General features: G+C 38.8%; 1 protein-coding gene across 9 annotated transcripts in view; it reads left to right on the top strand.

Moving 5' to 3' along the window:
- LOC139729725 (calcium/calmodulin-dependent protein kinase type II subunit alpha-like) overlaps positions 1–19,305 on the top strand; it is a 200,919-nt gene that overhangs the window by 129,054 nt on the left and 52,560 nt on the right. For all 9 annotated transcript variants that reach the window (XM_071640659.1, XM_071640655.1, XM_071640654.1 and 6 more), the window contains exons 8-10: positions 2,742–2,836; positions 5,414–5,536; positions 13,013–13,096. In XM_071640659.1, coding sequence (XP_071496760.1) covers positions 2,742–2,836; positions 5,414–5,536; positions 13,013–13,096 — 302 coding nt within the window. The remainder of the gene's footprint in view (positions 1–2,741; positions 2,837–5,413; positions 5,537–13,012; positions 13,097–19,305) is intronic.

Here is a 19,305-nt window from a genome sequence, read left to right as displayed (position 1 = left end):
GTGTATTGCTGTCTCGTAGTAATACATGTTGAAGGAGATGTTTGTGTATGGATAAATCACTGTATGAGAAAATATATTGTGGTTCATTAAGGGATAAAACATTAGGTTAATGACAATGATGGTATCGAAGTATGTTACACTATATTATCTTAAGCTGTTGCCTCCTACGTATTGTAATTACCCACAACATTAATACATAGCATGCCTAGTTCCAGCAAGTAATGGGTTAAAGATGATAAAAACAAACTAAAAAGGGGTAGCTTGAAAATTGCCATATGCCAGGTTTGGCAAAATCCATTGTGAAGTATGTAATATTGTGACTTTTTTGCTTGTGAGGTAGGATTGTGTTTTTCATGGGGGATTTCAAAAATCACTCGGCTTTTATTTCAAGTGCCTGGTATCTCATCATTCTGGTAAGACTGGAGGGTGTTTCACAAGGAATCTAAGTCAATCTTAAAAGTTAAGTTTAACTTCAAATTATGGTATGCTGTGTGTGTCTTCAGTGTTGTTCTAACTTCCTAATGAAAATGAATTTATGGAGACTTTTGTCATGTAGGGCTCCATTAATATACAAAGCAGAATAAGTGACAAAGCATTTTTTAAATGTAAGTATTAATGACAATTTGAGTACATGCTGATAAACGTAGACAGAGAAACCAGTGGCATACTGTAATTTTAAGTCAATCTTATTTTTTAATCCGTTGAGGACGGGCTGATTTTGCTACAACATGCATTTCCCTTAGACACTTGCCTGAATACATTGTATACTCGGGACTTGTCCTTAATGGGTTAAGATCCACTGAACTTCTTTGTGAAACACCCCCTGGTCCCTTCTGAGGGACCGGTTTACGGGATCTTGCCATATTGCCTCTTTATGAATCGGATTTCAGTCTTCTCCTCCACCCCCCCCCCCCCCCCACCACCACCACCACCACCACCACCAAGATCAAAATCTCACTTCATAAGGTCATTCATGAATATGTGAATATTCTTCAGGTACCATTATGCTGGTTGAACAATAGCTCTTACTTCTTTCTGCCAGAATGGCTGATTGTAATCTGAGTGTGTGCAACTTTTTGGATGCAGGTGTTCATACTGCTCTCTGTCAGTTTGTTCTAGTTCTCAGGAAGACCAATGAATCTTTGATTTAGAATTTGACCTTGTGTTTGTGTATATGTGTGTATGTGTATGCACAGGTTTATGTGCAGAATATGACTGTGTTTGTGTATGTGTGTGAATGCATAGGTGTATGTATATATGTTTATGTATGTGCATGTGTGTATGCATTGATGTATGTGTATGTATATGTGAGGGTGTTTATATGTGTGTGTGTGTGCTCATATGTGTGCACTATTGTTTAGTTACAGATGAATCATGCATGATGATAATATTGAACACAATTTCCTTTTATGTGTAAATGACAGCAAAAATAACCAAGAGGTGTCATGTAAGGCTGTACATGGTATCGAATATAAAATAACTGCATTTGCCACTCCCCAGTCCCCAGATTTTACAGCGGAAACAATCTGTACAAAGCACTCTGCTGGATCTCAAATGCAGTAGAAAATTACTGTCATTTCCTGAGTTTTAATGTGTGTTGCACCCATAAAATTTTACTAATTTCTCTAATATTGCCACTCAAGGTAAATGCATATTAGTCCTCATTGTCATTGAGAGTATTTCCAGACCATTGTTTGGCTTGAATTGATTTTAGTTATTAAAATGGTTCCTGTCATCTCAGTGGCTTTTATGACCAGTAAGTGATTTAGAGGCTTGCAAAGTGATTTAACATTTCTCTCCGAATGAAAATAGATACTTGACACTCAGCACTGTGCCTTAATTTGAATCCAAATAAAAACATATTAATAACTGTTGATATTAGAAGTCTCTGTTTTCAGCTCGAGGTGTAGTGTTACTGTTTATGATATTAAACGTAAAACATCTTTTGACAATTGATAATGCTACAAACTTTCACTGAGTATCTGATATCGACATTACTGTAAAACGTGATATATTCCCAGCACAAAATTTTCGCGAATTGCCACTGGCGTTCAATGCATATAGTGTACACAAGAAATTTTGCATGTGTTTTAATTTCGTGAAATTCACAAAATTAAAATGCACGTGAACAGTCCTCGTTTTACAGTATACTGACCTCGCTGTAAATCTGTAGAAACTTTGAGAGTATCCACCCCCCCCCCCCCAAAAAAAAAGGAATTGAAGAAGATCAAAAATTATTATTGTTGCTTATTAATAAGAGAAGTGAAACAATGAGTTTGGGCCAAAGTAACTGAACTAAAGTGATACTTTGAATGACCTTTGTTCTTTCCCAGTTTCTTTAAAGGATTCTCTCTATTTTCTTCAGGTGAGGAAGGGGGGGGGGGATGGGAGAGGACTTCAATATTCAGTGATATATTTATGGAAGAGTAGTCTTCCCTTACTTTGAATTTGTGTCTGATTATCAATACAATGTTGTATACATAGTGTGAAAACTGTGACTAACTGGAGGGACTTATGTATTCTAGGTAGTTTACCGTGATTCATGATATGCATTTATTGCATTTATATCTTTATATTTTTATATCACAAGTTTTTTTCGTTGCTCAACATGTTTTGTAAATTGTAATTTTCATTAATTTTTTGTTTCCCTCTTCTTTTCCTACTCCCTCATCCCTTTAATTTTCTCTCTCTCTCTCACTCTCTCTCTCTTCTCTTTCTCTCCTCTTCTTCTCCCATTGCAGGTGTTATATTATATATTCTCCTGGTGGGGTACCCCCCATTTTGGGATGAGGACCAACACCGACTCTACTCACAGATCAAAGCTGGAGCATACGATGTAAGATGTCCCCTGAATCAAGTGGTTTACAGCAAACACTCAAGTTGTATTAGGCATGGTCATGTTGGCAGGAAAAATGGAGAAACCTGATGCGAGCGTTGGAGAGTAATTAGAGTTACAGGGATAAATGTGAAATCTTCTCTCATTTCATCACAAAGAAAGTGTATCCAGTTGGATTTACTCTTGTGTTTGAAGAATTATCTAAGGTCTTTCAAAGGTATTATGGCCATGAACTATACTGCTGCTGTGAAATGAATAGAATTTAGTGAAATCAAATAGATCATACATCTACAACACTAAGAGTCACAATAAGATATGTAGAACATACTGATTTCTAAGTATTTTCACAGTCAATAGCAAGGCTATAACTCAGAGCAGAAGAATGAAATTTAAAACTCTAATGATATTTCACCCCAGGAGAACAAAGCTAATCCATTTAGGTTGAAATAAAAAGATCAAAGTAGATTTTCATTCGAGGTACATGTGGGCTTTCCCAAAGATAGTACTTGGTTATGAATTACAGCTGTACTGATAGTGGATCTCTCTTATGTGGCCAGTACAAGAGCAAATAGATGCATACATACAAGCAAACCATGGACCAGTGCTTCTAACATTTTCTCTCCAAAGGACTAGGCAGTTAGGATAAACCTGTTGAGTGCTGATTGATACAGGAAACCCATAGTGTTGTACACAGGGATAAGTGCCTTGCCCAAGGGCACGACCACTACCACTAACACCTGTGGATTTGAACCAGCAACCTCAAGGCTGAGAGTCCTGTATCGACAGCTGAAATCCTAAATACTAAGTCTCCTAGTGAATAGCTGTTATTACACACTTGACTTTCAGTAAGTTTTTTCCCCTTTATTGATAGCTCAAATCTTTAAGGGATTATTCACCATTTGCAGATGGAACAAGAAACCACCTTAAGTACTACAAAATAGTTCTAAGATGTGAGATAGGAATAGAAACAACCAATGTAAAAATGTTATTCAGTATAATCAAGTGTTAAATATTGTTAAATATACAAAATATGAACAATAGTTATGAAATTGTTTCTAGAATAAACTGTTTACAGGTATGGTTTGTTGACAAAAATAGTGATATTTCCTCTAATTTCAGGCTTTATTGCAATTTTTTATGGTAGGATGTTTTGTGATACAACTGACCAACACATATGCATCAAATGTGATAACTCAAACATTTTTAAAATCCCTGCTCCCAATGCTTAACAATACCTTTAAATGCTAAGTCTAATAATGAATAGCTGTGATGACACACTAAACTTTCAGTCAGTTTTTTTTTCTTACTGATTATCAATGAGTAAGAGGTTTTTATGACATGAAAAAAAGAAATGCTGGTATTGTATACAGACCTGGTTTTGTGGTCTCTTTATGGCATGGCATAACTGCTGTAATATGACACTTGCTGGCAACCACTGCTGACTTTTAATAGCCTATAACTCATGCCCCCATTGTGGACCAGTGACGGCTGTTTAGTGTTTCTCCTCCAGACAGTCAAGAACTAGGATGTAATTGTCTCATAAGTGCCCATAGTCTAGATGCTGGTTTCATTCACTCATAATTTAGATGGCACTTAGAACTTCCTATTCTACTTTCTAGATTTAAGATGTGGATGAGATCAGAAGTGGAGAAGTATTTGCTGTAGTGGATGTCATGGCATGAATTGAGAGCAGTTTCAGTATCTGCCACATGCAATGTCTCTTTGAGGTTGGGTAGTTCGAGGGTAATTGAAAGGAAGTGATCACACAGGGTAGGCTCAGTGGAGTGGACAAGGGTAAAGAAGATAAGACTGATTGATCACTATCCATGGTGTTCAGAAAACTGTATGGCAGGGGGACTGTAGAGGGAGCTGTTTACTTGAAAACCAGTGTTCCTCCATTCAAAGTTTTTTTGATGTACAGTATGTCAGTCGTGATGTGCTGTATACAAGCGATGAGACTGGCTAAAAGAATTGTCCGAACTGATTTTCTCAAGGAGAAGAAATCAATTAAATGATAATTCATTCTCTACCATGGTACTTATTTTGAAAATGTTTGTATTACTGCAGGTGCATAATTTTCCATTTCACATAATAGTTGGCTAAAGGCTAATCATTTAGCATTTGTCAAAAAAGCATCTGCTAGAATTTCTGTCGAACATGAGAATGTAATTGGCTAGGTTATTTCTTTCTTTCTTTCTTTCTATTTTTTTTTTTCCTTTGGGTGGTGTTAAAGGGCCAAAATTCACATGAACTATGATGTATTTGTAAGTAGGGAAATCAATTCTGCACGATCATTTGTGGTCAAATACATTTGGAGGTTTGTGAAGCGCCATGTGATTGCATTCACATTTTCAGCTTACAGGCATCAGAATATGTTTGTCAAAAATCGCTTACATCATGCACAAGGACTCAAAGCTTTGTGGTTCTTTCCTCCTCAACACAAAATGTACCATTACCACCATTTTATTTTCATTATATAATACTTCATGTTTTTTGTATCCCCCTCTTTCCCTCCTTCTCCTCCTCCTCCTCCTCCTCCTCCTCCTCCTCCTCCTCCTCCTCCTCCTCCTCCTCCAGTACCCTTCCCCTGAGTGGGACACGGTGACCCCGGAGGCCAAGAACCTGATAGACAGTATGCTGACCGTCAACCCAGGCAAGCGAATCTCTGCCTGTCAGGCCCTCAAGCATCCGTGGATTCAAGTGAGTCATGTTTGCATCTCCTCTTATCTCTCACACAGCTATGTGACCATCTTACTTGATACTGACAAGTTTTGACCTTTCTGTACAGGTTTTGCTTGAGCACTATGTAAGGTCAACCCTTAATGTGTGATCTCTCTCTGTACAGGTTTGGTGTGAGCACTATTGAAGGTCATCCCTGTAAGTTTGGTCTTTCTGTGCAGGTTTGGTTCGAGCACCGTAAGGTCAGCCTGTAAAGTTTGGTCTTTCTCTACAGGTTTAGTGTGAGCACTCTGTAAGGTCAAACCAGAGACAGGCTGACCACCACCTGCTGTCTCAACAAATGGGGTGGTCTCTTTATGAAGGTACAGGATGGAAAAAGGATTTAGAGAATAGTTATGGTTACATATTTCTTAAAATGCCTAAAATAGAACTATGTTTGGTTATGTGTTCTGGTTCATCCTCTGTCTCTTAGTCTTGGTCTAGTTGTCATTACTTTGTGTAGCTGAAGTCCTCGGATTGCAACTTGAGGTATTTCAGTACATCTTAGCATATAACTTCAAGACCACAAAAAGATGCACTGAGTACATATTGGGTCTGATGGTCATAGATTAAAGGTCAAGGGCCAAAAAACAAACAAACAACAAACAACCAAAATGTCTGACAGGTTAAGAATAAAGGAGCTTGTGATATAATGAGCTGTGAAAATCCGATTTCCTCATTTGAGTTTCTAGATCTCGGGAAGGTTAACTTACTAGTTCCATTCCTAGACTTGAGACATTCACCAGGTTTTATAACTTATAAAATATTATGCAATACTGTAAAACATGATATATTCGCGGCATGAAATTTTCGCGAATTGGAGCCGACAGCCTTTTTCGTGGCATTAAATTTTCACGAATTGCTACTGGCATTCAATGCATGTGGTGTAGACAAAAGCTTTCGCGTGCATTTTAATTTCGCGAATTTTGGCGCTCGCGAAATTCGCGAAATTAAAATGCACGCGAAAATTCCTCGTTTTACAGTACTCTTCAGTAAAACTCAGTAATGGTCAACCACCATTAACAGAGTAAGTTATTGATATCATCTACAGCTTGATTTGTCAAGGGGACACAGACCTAAGTTTGTTTTGTAAGGTGACTACATAAATGAGAGCCGTTCTGTTGGAATTTGATCAAATTTTGTGCATCTAGAAGTGTGACAAGCACATTTAGTAGACTTCAAAAATTGTTTTGCAGTATTTGTGCCTGTTGCATATTTCTGCTCATGATTTTTAATCAGTCACACTTACAGTAGCTCAGTATTACATCATGGTATATTAGTTTGCCAATATGATTCATGGAAAAAGAAATTAATTGAATGTCAAAGACATTGGCCTAATTTTGAACATTGACAATCCCTTTAACCCATATCCGCCGGTCTTGCGTAATGCATTTTATAAAGCTGTTGGTGCCGGAGGCTATTTCACGTACGTTCACCAAACTATGCTATCTGAAATTCAGGGTGATGTCACAGACACTTATGAGAAGAAAACTATGGAAAACTATCTATCAATTGAAAGAGAAAGTAATGGTATTTAATATAAGATGTAGATCAGCATCATTTGATAAATTGTGTGATGCCGTATGATATAAATATTTAAGTATGAATTACACATTTATCAATAAACATAACACTGTTCAAAAGAAACCACTAATGAAAAATATTCACAATCTTTATACAGAAAAACAATCATCCGTTTAGAAATCCTCATAATGTAAGCTTTGTGATGGTACATAACTCATAGGGTATAATGCTTACAAATATAAAGAAATACAGAATGAAAACTGATAGATAGCTGTGGACTAGTGTAGTCTAACTCATAAATGCAATGGATGGGACTACAGCAAAGTAGTCGCTCGTATGGCAGTGTTTGATCTAACATAGATGTAGACTTATTCCGTTAGCTGCAAACCACAAAAGTGTGTACCAATCCGAATAACAGTAACAGGAAGTGAGGCAAAGGACTGTGGGATATCAGGTCAGAGTTCACAGGCTATGATAGCTCTATAAATTACATAATTGTCCAAGCCATATCTGCGATGGATTATCACATAGATTAGCGTTTGCAGCATTTGCGCCAACTATGGGATATCCCATAGATCAGTAGATATGGGTTAGTAAGTATAAAGGTAAACCCTGGCATATAAGCCACGACAGGGGGCTGTTAGAAGGCAGTCATAGGCTTTCTGCATCTAAATAAAAGCCAGCTTGATCTTTAATCCACATTCATTGTTATTGTAATTTCATGCTGATGCCTCAAACTTTGTGACTGTTTTTTTTTTTACATAATGTCAAAAAAAGAAACCAGAACAGCAACCAATATCTAGTAATAACCATTTTGCCATTAGTGTTGTTGTTTTCTTATTTAATACCATATGTCAGGTGTACTTAGCTTTACGTAACTCACATGTTGTTGTCTTTTTTACAGTTTGGCTTATCTGAATATTGTTCCAAGGTAGTCTGAAATTTTGATGGAGTTATTAAAATGTGAGCTTACCTGTCAAAATACAAAGAGGGTTGAGTAATTTTTGATGTGGCAAAAACATGAACATAATTCATAACTGCAGCAGATACCACTGAGTGAGTCATTATGTGCTCAGATTTCTTGTTAGTGTTCCCCTACAATATCCATTTTATTACCATAAAAGCCCAGCATTATGCCAGAGGCACCGTAATGAAACTTTGTAGGGGTTCACATCATCAATGAGCAATAATTAGCAAAAAAAAACAAAGTTCGCAATTCAGTCTTTTGTGTTAAAGCTCTGTTGATTTAAAGGGTCAGGTGTCATATTTTGAGTTAAAGACCAGTCCTTTATCAGGGATGAAAATTAATTAGCTTCACAAAAATATAAATGAATGGCCATGTTCTTATGGCAGATATTATAATTACATCAGAAATGGAGACATCCCTGCTGGCTGTGCTCAGCAGTCGCAGTCATTTGCTCTACTTTATCTCTTAGAATGTATGATACTTCAAATATGGTGCAATTATGAATAATTTTAGCACCAGAGTTATACTTTATAAACTTCAGAAATGTAGCTGTTTTTGCCACTAAACAATATTTGATGGACTTCAGTCAAAACTCTGTTCAGGTTTGAATTGTAGCAAGGCACTTCATGCATTATCGGTGTGAGCTTGACTATTTCCGAGGTCAGGGGGTCATTTGGTGAAGGTGAAATGTTCAACAGTGCTCTTAAGATATGATACTGATAATGATCAGACCAGGAACCAGGAGCAGAAATTAGAATAGTGACAGATTGGATACAATAGACTGTGTTTCAGTGTACACTTGGGATGGAACTCTAAATAAACTGGAAATGAAACCCCACACTAGCTTACGGTGTCGATTGTGTATGAGAGCAGCTTTTGTGAATCACAGTCACTACTACGTAATGATATACCAAGGATACATACAGAATGGTATGCGAGCAGCTGTGTCAATTGACATGTGATATGTTTGGTTGCAGTTCCTTTTTATGAAAAACCAAAATACACTTCCCCCCATTGAGTGCCCATCTCAGTGCTACTGCATTAATATGTTGGGTTTTGTTTTTAATCATTTGTTAACAAGGAGTATGTTCCTTGTATGTTTGTGGTGTAAAGCGAAATCACAACTTGTATGAATGTTTGGGCTTACACATTTAAAATGCAAACACCTTGGGAATGTGTATATCCATATATATTTAGACAGATGGGGTGTATTTAGACTCTTAAAGGCATAATTTACCATTTGCAGATGAAACAAAAACCCAGCATTAGTGCTTCAAAATAGTTCTAAAATGTGAGTTAGGGATAGTAACAAGCAATGTAAAAATTTGAACCAGTATAATCAGTGTTAAGTATCGTTAAATATACAAAATGTATACAATTGTTTCCAGACTAATCTGTGTTCAGTTACAGTTTAATGAGAAAAATAGTGATATCTCCTTATATTCTAGGAATTATTGCAAGAATTTTATATGGTTGGATGTTTTGTGATACAACTGACCTACACATGTGCAACAGAAGTGATATCTTGAACATTTTCTAAATCACTGCTCCCAAAGGTAAACAGGACCTTTTAAAATCTATGTCGCTGCAGTCTGATTCTTCCGTTTCCGTCTTGCTCATCTTGTAATTATCTGTCCTTTCTCCTAGCAATATGTTTCTTTTCCCGTCTTATCTTCTAGTTATGTATGTCTCTCCTTACCACCTTCTCTCTCCCATCATTCCTCCTCATCTCTACTTTTTCCCCTTTTTTCTCTCCTAGTGACACATTTCTCTTCGGTCAACATGTTTATCTCTTTTTCTTCTCTCTTTGATAGCAATTTGATTCTCTTCTTTTCCACCTACCCTCTTTTCCATCTTTTCTTTTCCCCTTTCTTCTATCGAAGTGATATAGTTGTCTCCATATCAAGTTTCTTTTCATCTCTCTTTGATAGCATTTTGATTATCTTCCCTCTATCCCTCTTTCTTCCCTGTCTCTACTTTTTCTCCCTTTCTTCTCTCTTAGGTATAGTGATATATTTCTCTCCTCAAGTTTCTTTTCTTTTCTTCTCTCTTTGATAGCACTTTGATTATCTTCCTCTTGCCACCTTCCCTCTCTTCCATCTTTCCCCCTGTCTTTACATTTTCCCCCTCTCTTCTCTCCTAGGTATAGTAATATATTTCTCTCCTAATGATATATTTCTGTCCTTCTCAGGTACCTATTTTCCTTCTCTCTCTAATGATTTTGATTATCTTCCTCTTGGCATCTTCCCTCTCTCCCATCATCCCACTCTTCCTCTCTCTACTTTCCCCCTTTCTTATCTCCTCATGATATATTTCTCTACCTATCAATTGTTTCTGTTCTCTTTTCTTCTCCCTTAGCAGTATGATTCTCTCCCTTGCCATTTTCCTTCTCTTGCCTCTCTCCTCTTTATTTTTTCTTTGCCTTTCTCCTTTCTAAGCAATATATTTTTCTTCCATTTGCCACCTTCCCTCACTCCCATCATTCCTTTTTGTCTCTACTTTTTCTTTCTTCTCTCCTAGTGATATATTTTTCTCCCTATCAACTGTTTCTTTTCTTTTCTTCTCTCTTAGCCACTATGATTCCCTCCCTCTGACACCTTCCCACTCCCACTTTTCCCCTTTGTCTTTAATCTTTCTTTCCCTGTCTTCTCTCCAAGCAATATGTTTGTCTCCTTGCATTCTTCTCTGTATGTTTGTCTGTGTCATATCCTTTCTTCTCTTATTGTATTATCTGTGTTTTTTTTCTGTCTTCTCTATAGGTTATCTGTTTGTTTTTCTTTCTATTCTACAATGTTTATATTTCTTTTCTTCTCTATATGTTTATCTGTTTCTTTTCCTGTGTTCTCCATATGTTTATCTGCTACTTTTCCTTCATATGTTCATCTGTTTCATTTCCTTTCTTCACCATATATCTTTATAATATGTTACTTTTGCTTTGCTGCTTTCCCTCTCTCTCTTCTCCATCTATCTCTACTCATTCTTTTCCTTTCCTTGTCTCCCAGCAATTTGATTTTCTCCCTGTGCTGACTTCCCTCTCTCATCTCGATCTTGTCTCTGTCTTTTCCTTTCTTTTATCCTACAAATTATGTTTGTCTCCCTTTCATCATTTTTTTTTCTCTTTCTCCTTTCCAAGCTCATGCGTTTTTTATGCTAGTACAAATACTGTGGTAACTCCTTCGTGGAGTTCTAATGCTATATAGGAGGATTAACTGTTGCTAGGGAATACAGAATTAGCAACTTAAAAGAGTGCAGGGTATTTTCACAGTGCCTTAGAATTCTCTCCATTCCGTGTCACTATGGCGTCTGTATCGGCAGAGCATGAGAAAGCAGAGTTTTGTCCCTAGGTACAACGGGAGTGCATTAACTGCACGCAGAAAATCTGAACAATGATGCCAGCAGACTGGGTAGATTTCACAGAAGAGAAAGTCTATAGAAACACAATATGATGAGTGTCTTTACGTGCGTCAAGTCCTGAGTTCCCTCGCCAAGGTTTTTTGACTATCTTGCGATGCTTGGTGCAACGGGCGGAGACAATCGGCTAGACTGGCTGTTGGAAGATGGCTTTGTTCCCTCTTTCCCTCCCTCTCTCTTCCACTTTCTTTCTCTCTCCTTTTTTTCTCACTCTCTCCTTTTTTTTTTTTCTCTCTCTCATTTTTCTCTAGTTATAGATTCCCTGTGATTAAAGAACTTGTCTCCCCTAGAAGCAGATCATCAAGTATATGTATATATATCGTCAGCTGAATGTTGTTAATTTATTTTGAAATGCTAAGAAGCTGTATAGATATGTTTGCCCATTGACATTAAAGGGGTGGGTAGATGTTGCAGCCTTATTTTGATTGATACATGATTCATCCATACTTTTATAGCAATCTCAAGTAGAGATTATCTACAGACATTCTGTTACCTGGTATTCACACTTAATGAGCACAAAAACACATGCGACAGGTAATGCATCAATCGAGTTTCTACTTTGGGTGTAGTATGTTGGGTAGATCTATTCCGAGCTTTCTCGTGTCGAAAGGGAGACATTTGACGTAGAAGATGAGGACTCCTCGATGGACGAGAGTGGCTCTTTAAGGACTCTAGACTCATCTGCATGTGTCAATGACATCCTGGTTTCTTACACGGGGAGAAAATTACCTTTTCCAGAAGAGATGATTCAAAACTGATTTTGCCGACCGTGTACAAAGGGTGTGTAGCATTGGGTGTGCGTGATGCTGCTACTGCCGACAGGCAGTATGTATGTGGACGCTAGTGGTGGTAAGTGGAAAGATGCACCTAATGTTGTTACAGTTTTGGTCATTCCCTCACACATCCATGCGTCAAGACTTATACATGCCTTGATATTCTGCTTCATGGAGTTGCAACTGTGTATTAAGCAACAGGCTATTCGTGTGAGCTGGGTTTAATCTGTTCTCTTCACCGCAAAGCTGTAGTTAAGTTGTTGGCTAGATACTGATATTAGAATTGCAAATGCAGATTGCAATCTATGGATGGTTTGTTTGGTTGGCAACTTAGGTGAGTTAATGTCACTCTTATGTATGATTATCACAGAAGTGTGTTTATGTGTTTTTGTTCTCGGAAACAGCACATTTTTTAAGTGTCAAATCTAGCTGATACAATGTTATGATATCATGTATGCAGGTTTGAAATAAACTATTTGTTGTTTTTTTTTAAAACAAACTTAAATATTTATATATGTCATTTTTAATGTTGATCTAACCAAATCTTGCCATTCTTGAATATGCTGCCAATAACATTTGTGAAAATCAATGATCTCATTGTTTACTGATTACAAATGAAGACGTTTACATGTATGCTTCATTATATGTTATATGTGGAAACCAGCAATGTGCTGCCATGTTGATGATAATCCCAAAATTATCTGTGATGGTAATCAGTTGGCATTGTGTACCTGTTCCATGTTACTGGTATCAAAATTTTGTGGCATCTTTTGTCTTCCACAGAACCGTGATCGCTACGCCTCAGCTATGCACAGACAAGAGACTGTCGATTGCTTGAAGAAGTTCAATGCTAGACGCAAACTCAAGGTGAGTCGAATGCAACTAGCCCTTTCTTGTGAGAGGCAGGGCAACATGAAATGATGCATGTGGGACTGAGTGAAATTGCCCAAGGTACCAATAACACCATGCACATGTTCCATGGTTTTTTTCCCCCCAAGTGTATATGTGTGGATCTTCAAAATATCTATGGTGTCTTTATATGAGTATGATGTGAATTCTGTGAATGGCAATAATGTAGACAGAGTGAGCTCTTTCTGATGTAACATCAGTTTGAAAAAAAAAAAAAAAAAAACAGGCTAAAGGGAGATATGAGTTGCCAAATCTTTGGATTTTAATGGACATTCAATTCAGTATGTAATTTGGCTTGATGGTAGGGGCTAGCCTGTATGTACAGAGTAGAGATTTTGTGAGTAGTTATGCACGCCATTATGTGAAAGTCTGCCTTTTGTGTGGAGGAGTGTGTTAATGAGATTGGCTGCCGTGTGTGATGTGGTTTGTGCTACTGTCTGCTGGGGGAGGAGAAGATGATGTGATAATTCCAACTGGTGGTTGGCACGAGGAGGAGGAGGAGGAGGAGGAGGAGGAGGAGGAGATGGAGGTGGTGGAAGTAAGCTAGAAGAAAGATGAGGATGATAATAAAGGAGGAAGGGAGGAACCCTACAGCCATGCTACTCTCCAGCATGGCATCATTCTGAAGATTTGCCAAGTACCTCGAATTCTGCCCAAGCCTCTCTCTCTAAAAAAAAAAAAATGAGATCCTGGATGTCTGGATGAGAATGTGAAAGGCCCCCTGCTTTGGGCATTATTACCACCTATTGAGATGCTTGTCACACACAAGTATCTCCCCGATTGCTCTTTGGCACCTCCCTATTTTTTTTTTTTTTTTTTAATGTGTGATGAATGTTAGCAACTCTGCATTCCTATTCCTCTGAATATCTGCTGGTTGGCGAATACATGATGACAGATTTCAATATCTGTGTCTGTTCGAGGAAGATGTGCCATAGTCTTATGCAAGTCTTTGTGATATAATTGTGTATATGTGCAACATGACTGTTTAGAGAAGATGTGCCATAGTCTTATTCAAGTCTTTGTGATATAATTGTGTACATGTGTAACATGTCTGTTCAAGGAAGGCGTACCATAGTCTTATTCAAGTCTTTGTGATGTAATTGTGATTATGAGACTGACGTTTCAGATGATGCCATTAGATTGAACGTTGTGGAGGTATTTGGTTTTGTTCCAAAGAGACAGTCATAGAGGTTATGCAAGGTAATAACCATGTCGCCCTGTTGAGATTATTGGTAACCTGTTTGCATTACAATGTCAATGACACTTACAGAGGATTAATCCCTTTGAGATTCTTTCCTACGGAATATTTTTTTTTCCTGTGATTAAGTAATGCTTTATGAAAGGCAGATACCGGTATTGAATATTCTTAAGAGTGTAAAGAATTCATGCAAAACACTTTGATATACTTGTATTTTATTGATTTTCCTGTATGTGTGTGGGGGATGCACAGATTACTCAAATGTGACTAGCTCTGTGTTGATGACCAAAATGGATATACTGCCTGTCTGGGGAGATGTGATTTTGTAAAATGATACCAGAAGACATCTGTTCTCTAGAGTGTGTTCCGGCTCAAGAACAGTCATGCACACACAGTTTGTGCAATACTTTAGGTTACCCGCATATTGATGATTCAAACTTGATGTGTTTTGTAGAACTTTGGAAAGTCAGGGTGTTTTTTTTTAATTGATTCAAGCTGTAGTATCTACACAGAAAATCTAAGAAAAGAAACAAAACAAACCAAAGTGTTACTCAGGGAAGCCAAATCCAGGCTAGAAACCAAAGTGTCACATTTCCTAAGAAACAAGTCTATAGTTTAGATGGCATCATTTCCATGTTACAATCATTTGTATAATGTACACCCCATTCATTTATCCTGTTCTTTTTTTTTGTCTGTCACTATTTTGTTTGTTTGTTTTTTCTTATCTAAAAAATCCCCACTCCATACCAGGATGCCCACATTCTGAATTCCCTCTCTCCTATCCCCCCTACCCTCCTGAAAATAAGATCCTTGCATTAAACCTTTTCAAATTTGCAACTGTCAAAGTGCCACAAACAGGTTACACAGTGTTAACGTTGTTGGCAGTGGCAGGGTTACAGAAAAATCTGACAGGCCCTCTAGGTTTATTCCGCCCCCCCCCCCCCCCCCCCAAGCTCCCCACTTACAAGCTGTTGCGTTGCTCCCTGACTGCCAGGCATCAGGGTTTATTGATGTTGATGTATGATGGCAGTGACCTATACTTGATACCACCAGGGCTCTGTCAGTGAGCCACGTATTTACAAACCAAACATATTCCCAGCCTGGGCGCGCCCCCGGTTGGTGGATAACCGGTAGAGACAATGGCAGCTGACTCGATAAGGCCTGGGCCTTCTGCTTTGGGGGTAGATGACAGAAACCATCCTTGATGACTAGTCTGGGAAGATATGCTACACAGACAAGATGTATACAGTACCTTTTGCTACATGCTCCCTCTTTAGAGATTTTGTTTTTCTCTGTAGGGTATAGAAATTGAGACTATTAATGTGATGCCGGTGGTGGTATTAGATAACAAACAAAAGAGTAATGTTGGCAATGCTTGCATGATGAGAGTAGACTTGATTTCAGGCTACAGGTTAAAGATAATGGTTATTGCAAATGGAGACACAAGTGGGAGGGGATGGCAGCTGTCTCTGTTTTTTTATTTGTTTTGTTCATTGTGAGGGAGTTGTTTTTGTTAACCTGTGAGAAGCAAGGATGTGGCTGACAGTTTGATCCAAGGTGCAAGGATCTGTCATGCTATTCCTTTGGGCATAGATTCTAGTAGTGTTAGAGAGAGAGATAGATAGCTACTTTTATTGCGAGTGACATCACAATTGGGAGCTAGAGCCATCCAGATGTTCTATCTCCTTACTTTAACATGTTCCCTGCAGCAGAAATACATGAACCTCAATAGCGAGTGACAACAAGAGCCACCCAAGGAGCTGGGGAAAAACCGAAACAAAATGGTTTAATTGGTTGTCAACTTCAAGCTCGGCTGCGGTGCAGTTTGAAATCTTGCAAATATTGTTGAAATTCAAGTCTTAATGGCCACAGATAGAATTCCTTCAGGAAATTTGCTGGGTTTTCGTCAGTGGGAAATATTCAGTGAATGTTCACCTTTTCCTGACATGGTCCTGATTTCATGAGAAATGTAGGCCGGTTAAGGGAGATAGCATTTGATATGACTACAGTGAAAACTTGACTGTGTTATCTACATTAGATGTGAATGAAGGGTGCAGACACATAGGACATTTCAGATACCTGCAGAATGATTAAATGTTTCAGTTTTAAGTTTCTCATATCTTGAAAAAAAAAAGTTTTTGCATGCAGTGCAACTCACAACTGTATGCTGTCTTTTAAGATAGATTGCCGCCGTTCACATGGCATAAGGAATCAGCTCTGATATCTTTTGGCACCAGAATAACCTGCAAAGTTGCAATGTTTTAAGCCCGTCTGCTACTTTTCTGGGAATGTTGGATATTCTGCTCTAACAAAGGTGACCCCGAATCAATCAGTCATATGTTACATTCTCAGGAGCTCTTAAAAATGTCAGTGATGCTGCTCAGATGCACCGGCAAGTTGGCGATTTCCGTTTGAAATGTCATCATTCCCATCCTAAAACAGGACACGTGGCTTTCGAGAACCATGAGCTTGTTCATCCTCGTGGCGACCCGAAAATGAAAATACACTTAAAAGATCAGGAGCAATTTGCTCTCGCCCCATGGCTGTTGGGCACATTTTGTCAAGTTGATGTTAAATTCAAGAAGTTTAGGGGTCTGATTTCCCAGACTAGCAGTACTTTGTAGTTTCAAATTTTGGTTGTGCTGCCTGAGCGGAGTTGCTATATTTGTTGCATTTCAAGGTTATGTGTCAAATGAGGGAATGGCGTGAAATCTTTTTATTTTATTTTATTTTTTTAGATCGAGTGGGAGTAGGCAGTGTCAACTGTGATTGTCGTTGATTGATTGAAAATGATGTGTATTTCTGCATGCCCGTGTGCACACATACTCTAACTGTGGGCTGAAGTGGCGTTTCCCCCATGACATCACGTTTGCTTCAGTACAGAGGGTTAAAAGGTGGTATTCCCTGCCGGATGGTTATGCCATGTTGTTTTTAGCATTACAGTGATGGTAAGCTCTCCATTGCACTGGTGACTCATACTAATGTGTGTGTTTGTTCCCATCTTTTGAGTGGGTGTAGAGTGTATTATGTGTGCTTGTGTGTACTCTATGGATTAGTGCTGTGGATGAGATGTAATACCTGATGGTTGCACATACTTATACATATCTGTATGTACCTGCTCAGACTAACTAATCCATGTATTCTGGTAGGCAAGTGCCTTAAAAGTTATATAACTTTTTTAAACATAAAAAAATTGCTGTTTTCTTGAAATTTTAAACAGTTCTTGGCCTAAAGCCATGCAGTCATATATGTAATGTTTCCCGAGATGTTATACATTATAGAATACAAAATGAAATGACAAGATTACTGGTACATTACTGTAAAACATGATATATTCGCAACATGAAATTTTCGCGAATTGGAGCTGATGGCCTTTTTCACGGCATGAAATTTTTCGCAAATTGCCACTGGCATTCAATGCATATAGTGTAGACAAGAATTTTTGTGTGCATTTTAATTTCGCGAATCGTGGCTCTTGCAAAATTCATGAAGTTAAAATGCACGCGAACAGTCCTCATTTTACAGTACTTTTGTGTCTTTTACTGTTTCACTCACACAATAAGTGTGACATGAATCCTTCTTGAGTTGCCACTTCCAAGGGAGATGACCTCATAAACAGCACTGATCACTGGCACTGATGACCGGATGGCCAGCCTGATCCTATTCTGGCCTCAGAAATCAGAAGTTAAGGCCCCGATCATCCATTACCCCCCTCCCCCTCACACAACTCCCAATTTCATGCCCTCCTAAGTAGGTCAATTATGTGAGCCGATGAGGGTACAGACATTAGTATGCAGGGATCGGTCCAGGTGCACCGCATCCTGTTGGCTGGTATCCGTTTCATCTCTCTCCTCCCAAGTGATGTCAGCAAATGGCATTTCATCATCCCCATCACATGCTCCTTACCCTTCTCTCCTCTCTAACCGGCACACTCTTCGTGTCGTCATGAGATATGCTCGCACCGAATTAGATAACGGTGAGGCACAGGTAGATATCGAGGCAGACGCACCGTGCCTGTGTTCATAAATTCTGCCGGTATTAATTCCCCTCACAATCATTGCTTGATTGAAGAAGCGGAAGCACCTCCTCCATTTTCATGGTTTTACAATCAAGTGGATTCTTAATTACTCTGATCTATAACAGTATCCACAGGTGAATTCTTCAAAATCATGTCAAGTGTTTCCCCATCAATCCATTTATTTTGTCCTGATTTAATACCATATGCTTCTTGATTAATATCCAAGTGATTCCTCGAGGTGTGTCGCAGTTATTTCCACCCAAAGTGAGGACATGTTGAGTTTGACCTGCAGACTTTGATTTAAAAAAAAGAAATGTCCTTGATTGCAGATAGGGCCAGCACAGGACATGCCCTCACATACATCTTTACTGCTGCCCAGTCCTTCCACCTTTCACCTTCTCTCTCTCTCTTTCCATCCCGATACCACCTCTTCACTCTGCCCTCTCCCCCTACCTTTTGGCTTCCTCCCCCACATCCATACCTTCTCTCTTTCTAATTCTACCTCTCTTCCCGACGATCAGAGGGGGGCATGGTTGCTTCTGTTCTAAGCAGCTCTCGCCATTCCCACCTAGCCCCACACAGTACCTCCCCTCAATGATGATGATGATGATGATGATGCAGACTACGAGGTTAATTTCGTCGGGAGATGCTCGAGTGTCAGCTGGCCGTTGAATATTCATGCAGTCATGCTCTCGTGCTCAGCCCCCAAAACGCATCTCTCGAGAACCCTCTGGATGCGTTAATTCCCTTTGTCGCCTTGTCTGCCGGATTACATGGCATCCTTGCGTGAGATGCCCCACCCATAACAAACAAAATGAGGGGAGGGGGTGGTATGAGGGGATGTTAGGATCACAGAAATGAGAGGCTGCTGGGGTTGCTTGAAGATCTGTTGAAGATATTTGTCGGGGGAAAGGTCATGAAGTTCATGATTGTTGGCGTGTATAGGTGCAG

Source organism: Diadema antillarum, unplaced genomic scaffold, assembly GCF_040938485.1.
Source record: "Diadema antillarum isolate AM-2024a unplaced genomic scaffold, OU_Dant_1.0 seq00000254_RagTag, whole genome shotgun sequence".
In the NCBI taxonomy this organism is placed as follows: Eukaryota; Metazoa; Echinodermata; class Echinoidea; order Diadematoida; family Diadematidae; genus Diadema; species Diadema antillarum.
The sequence above is the reverse complement of the archived record's forward strand: the minus strand, read 5'-3'. Positions and strand labels throughout refer to the sequence as shown.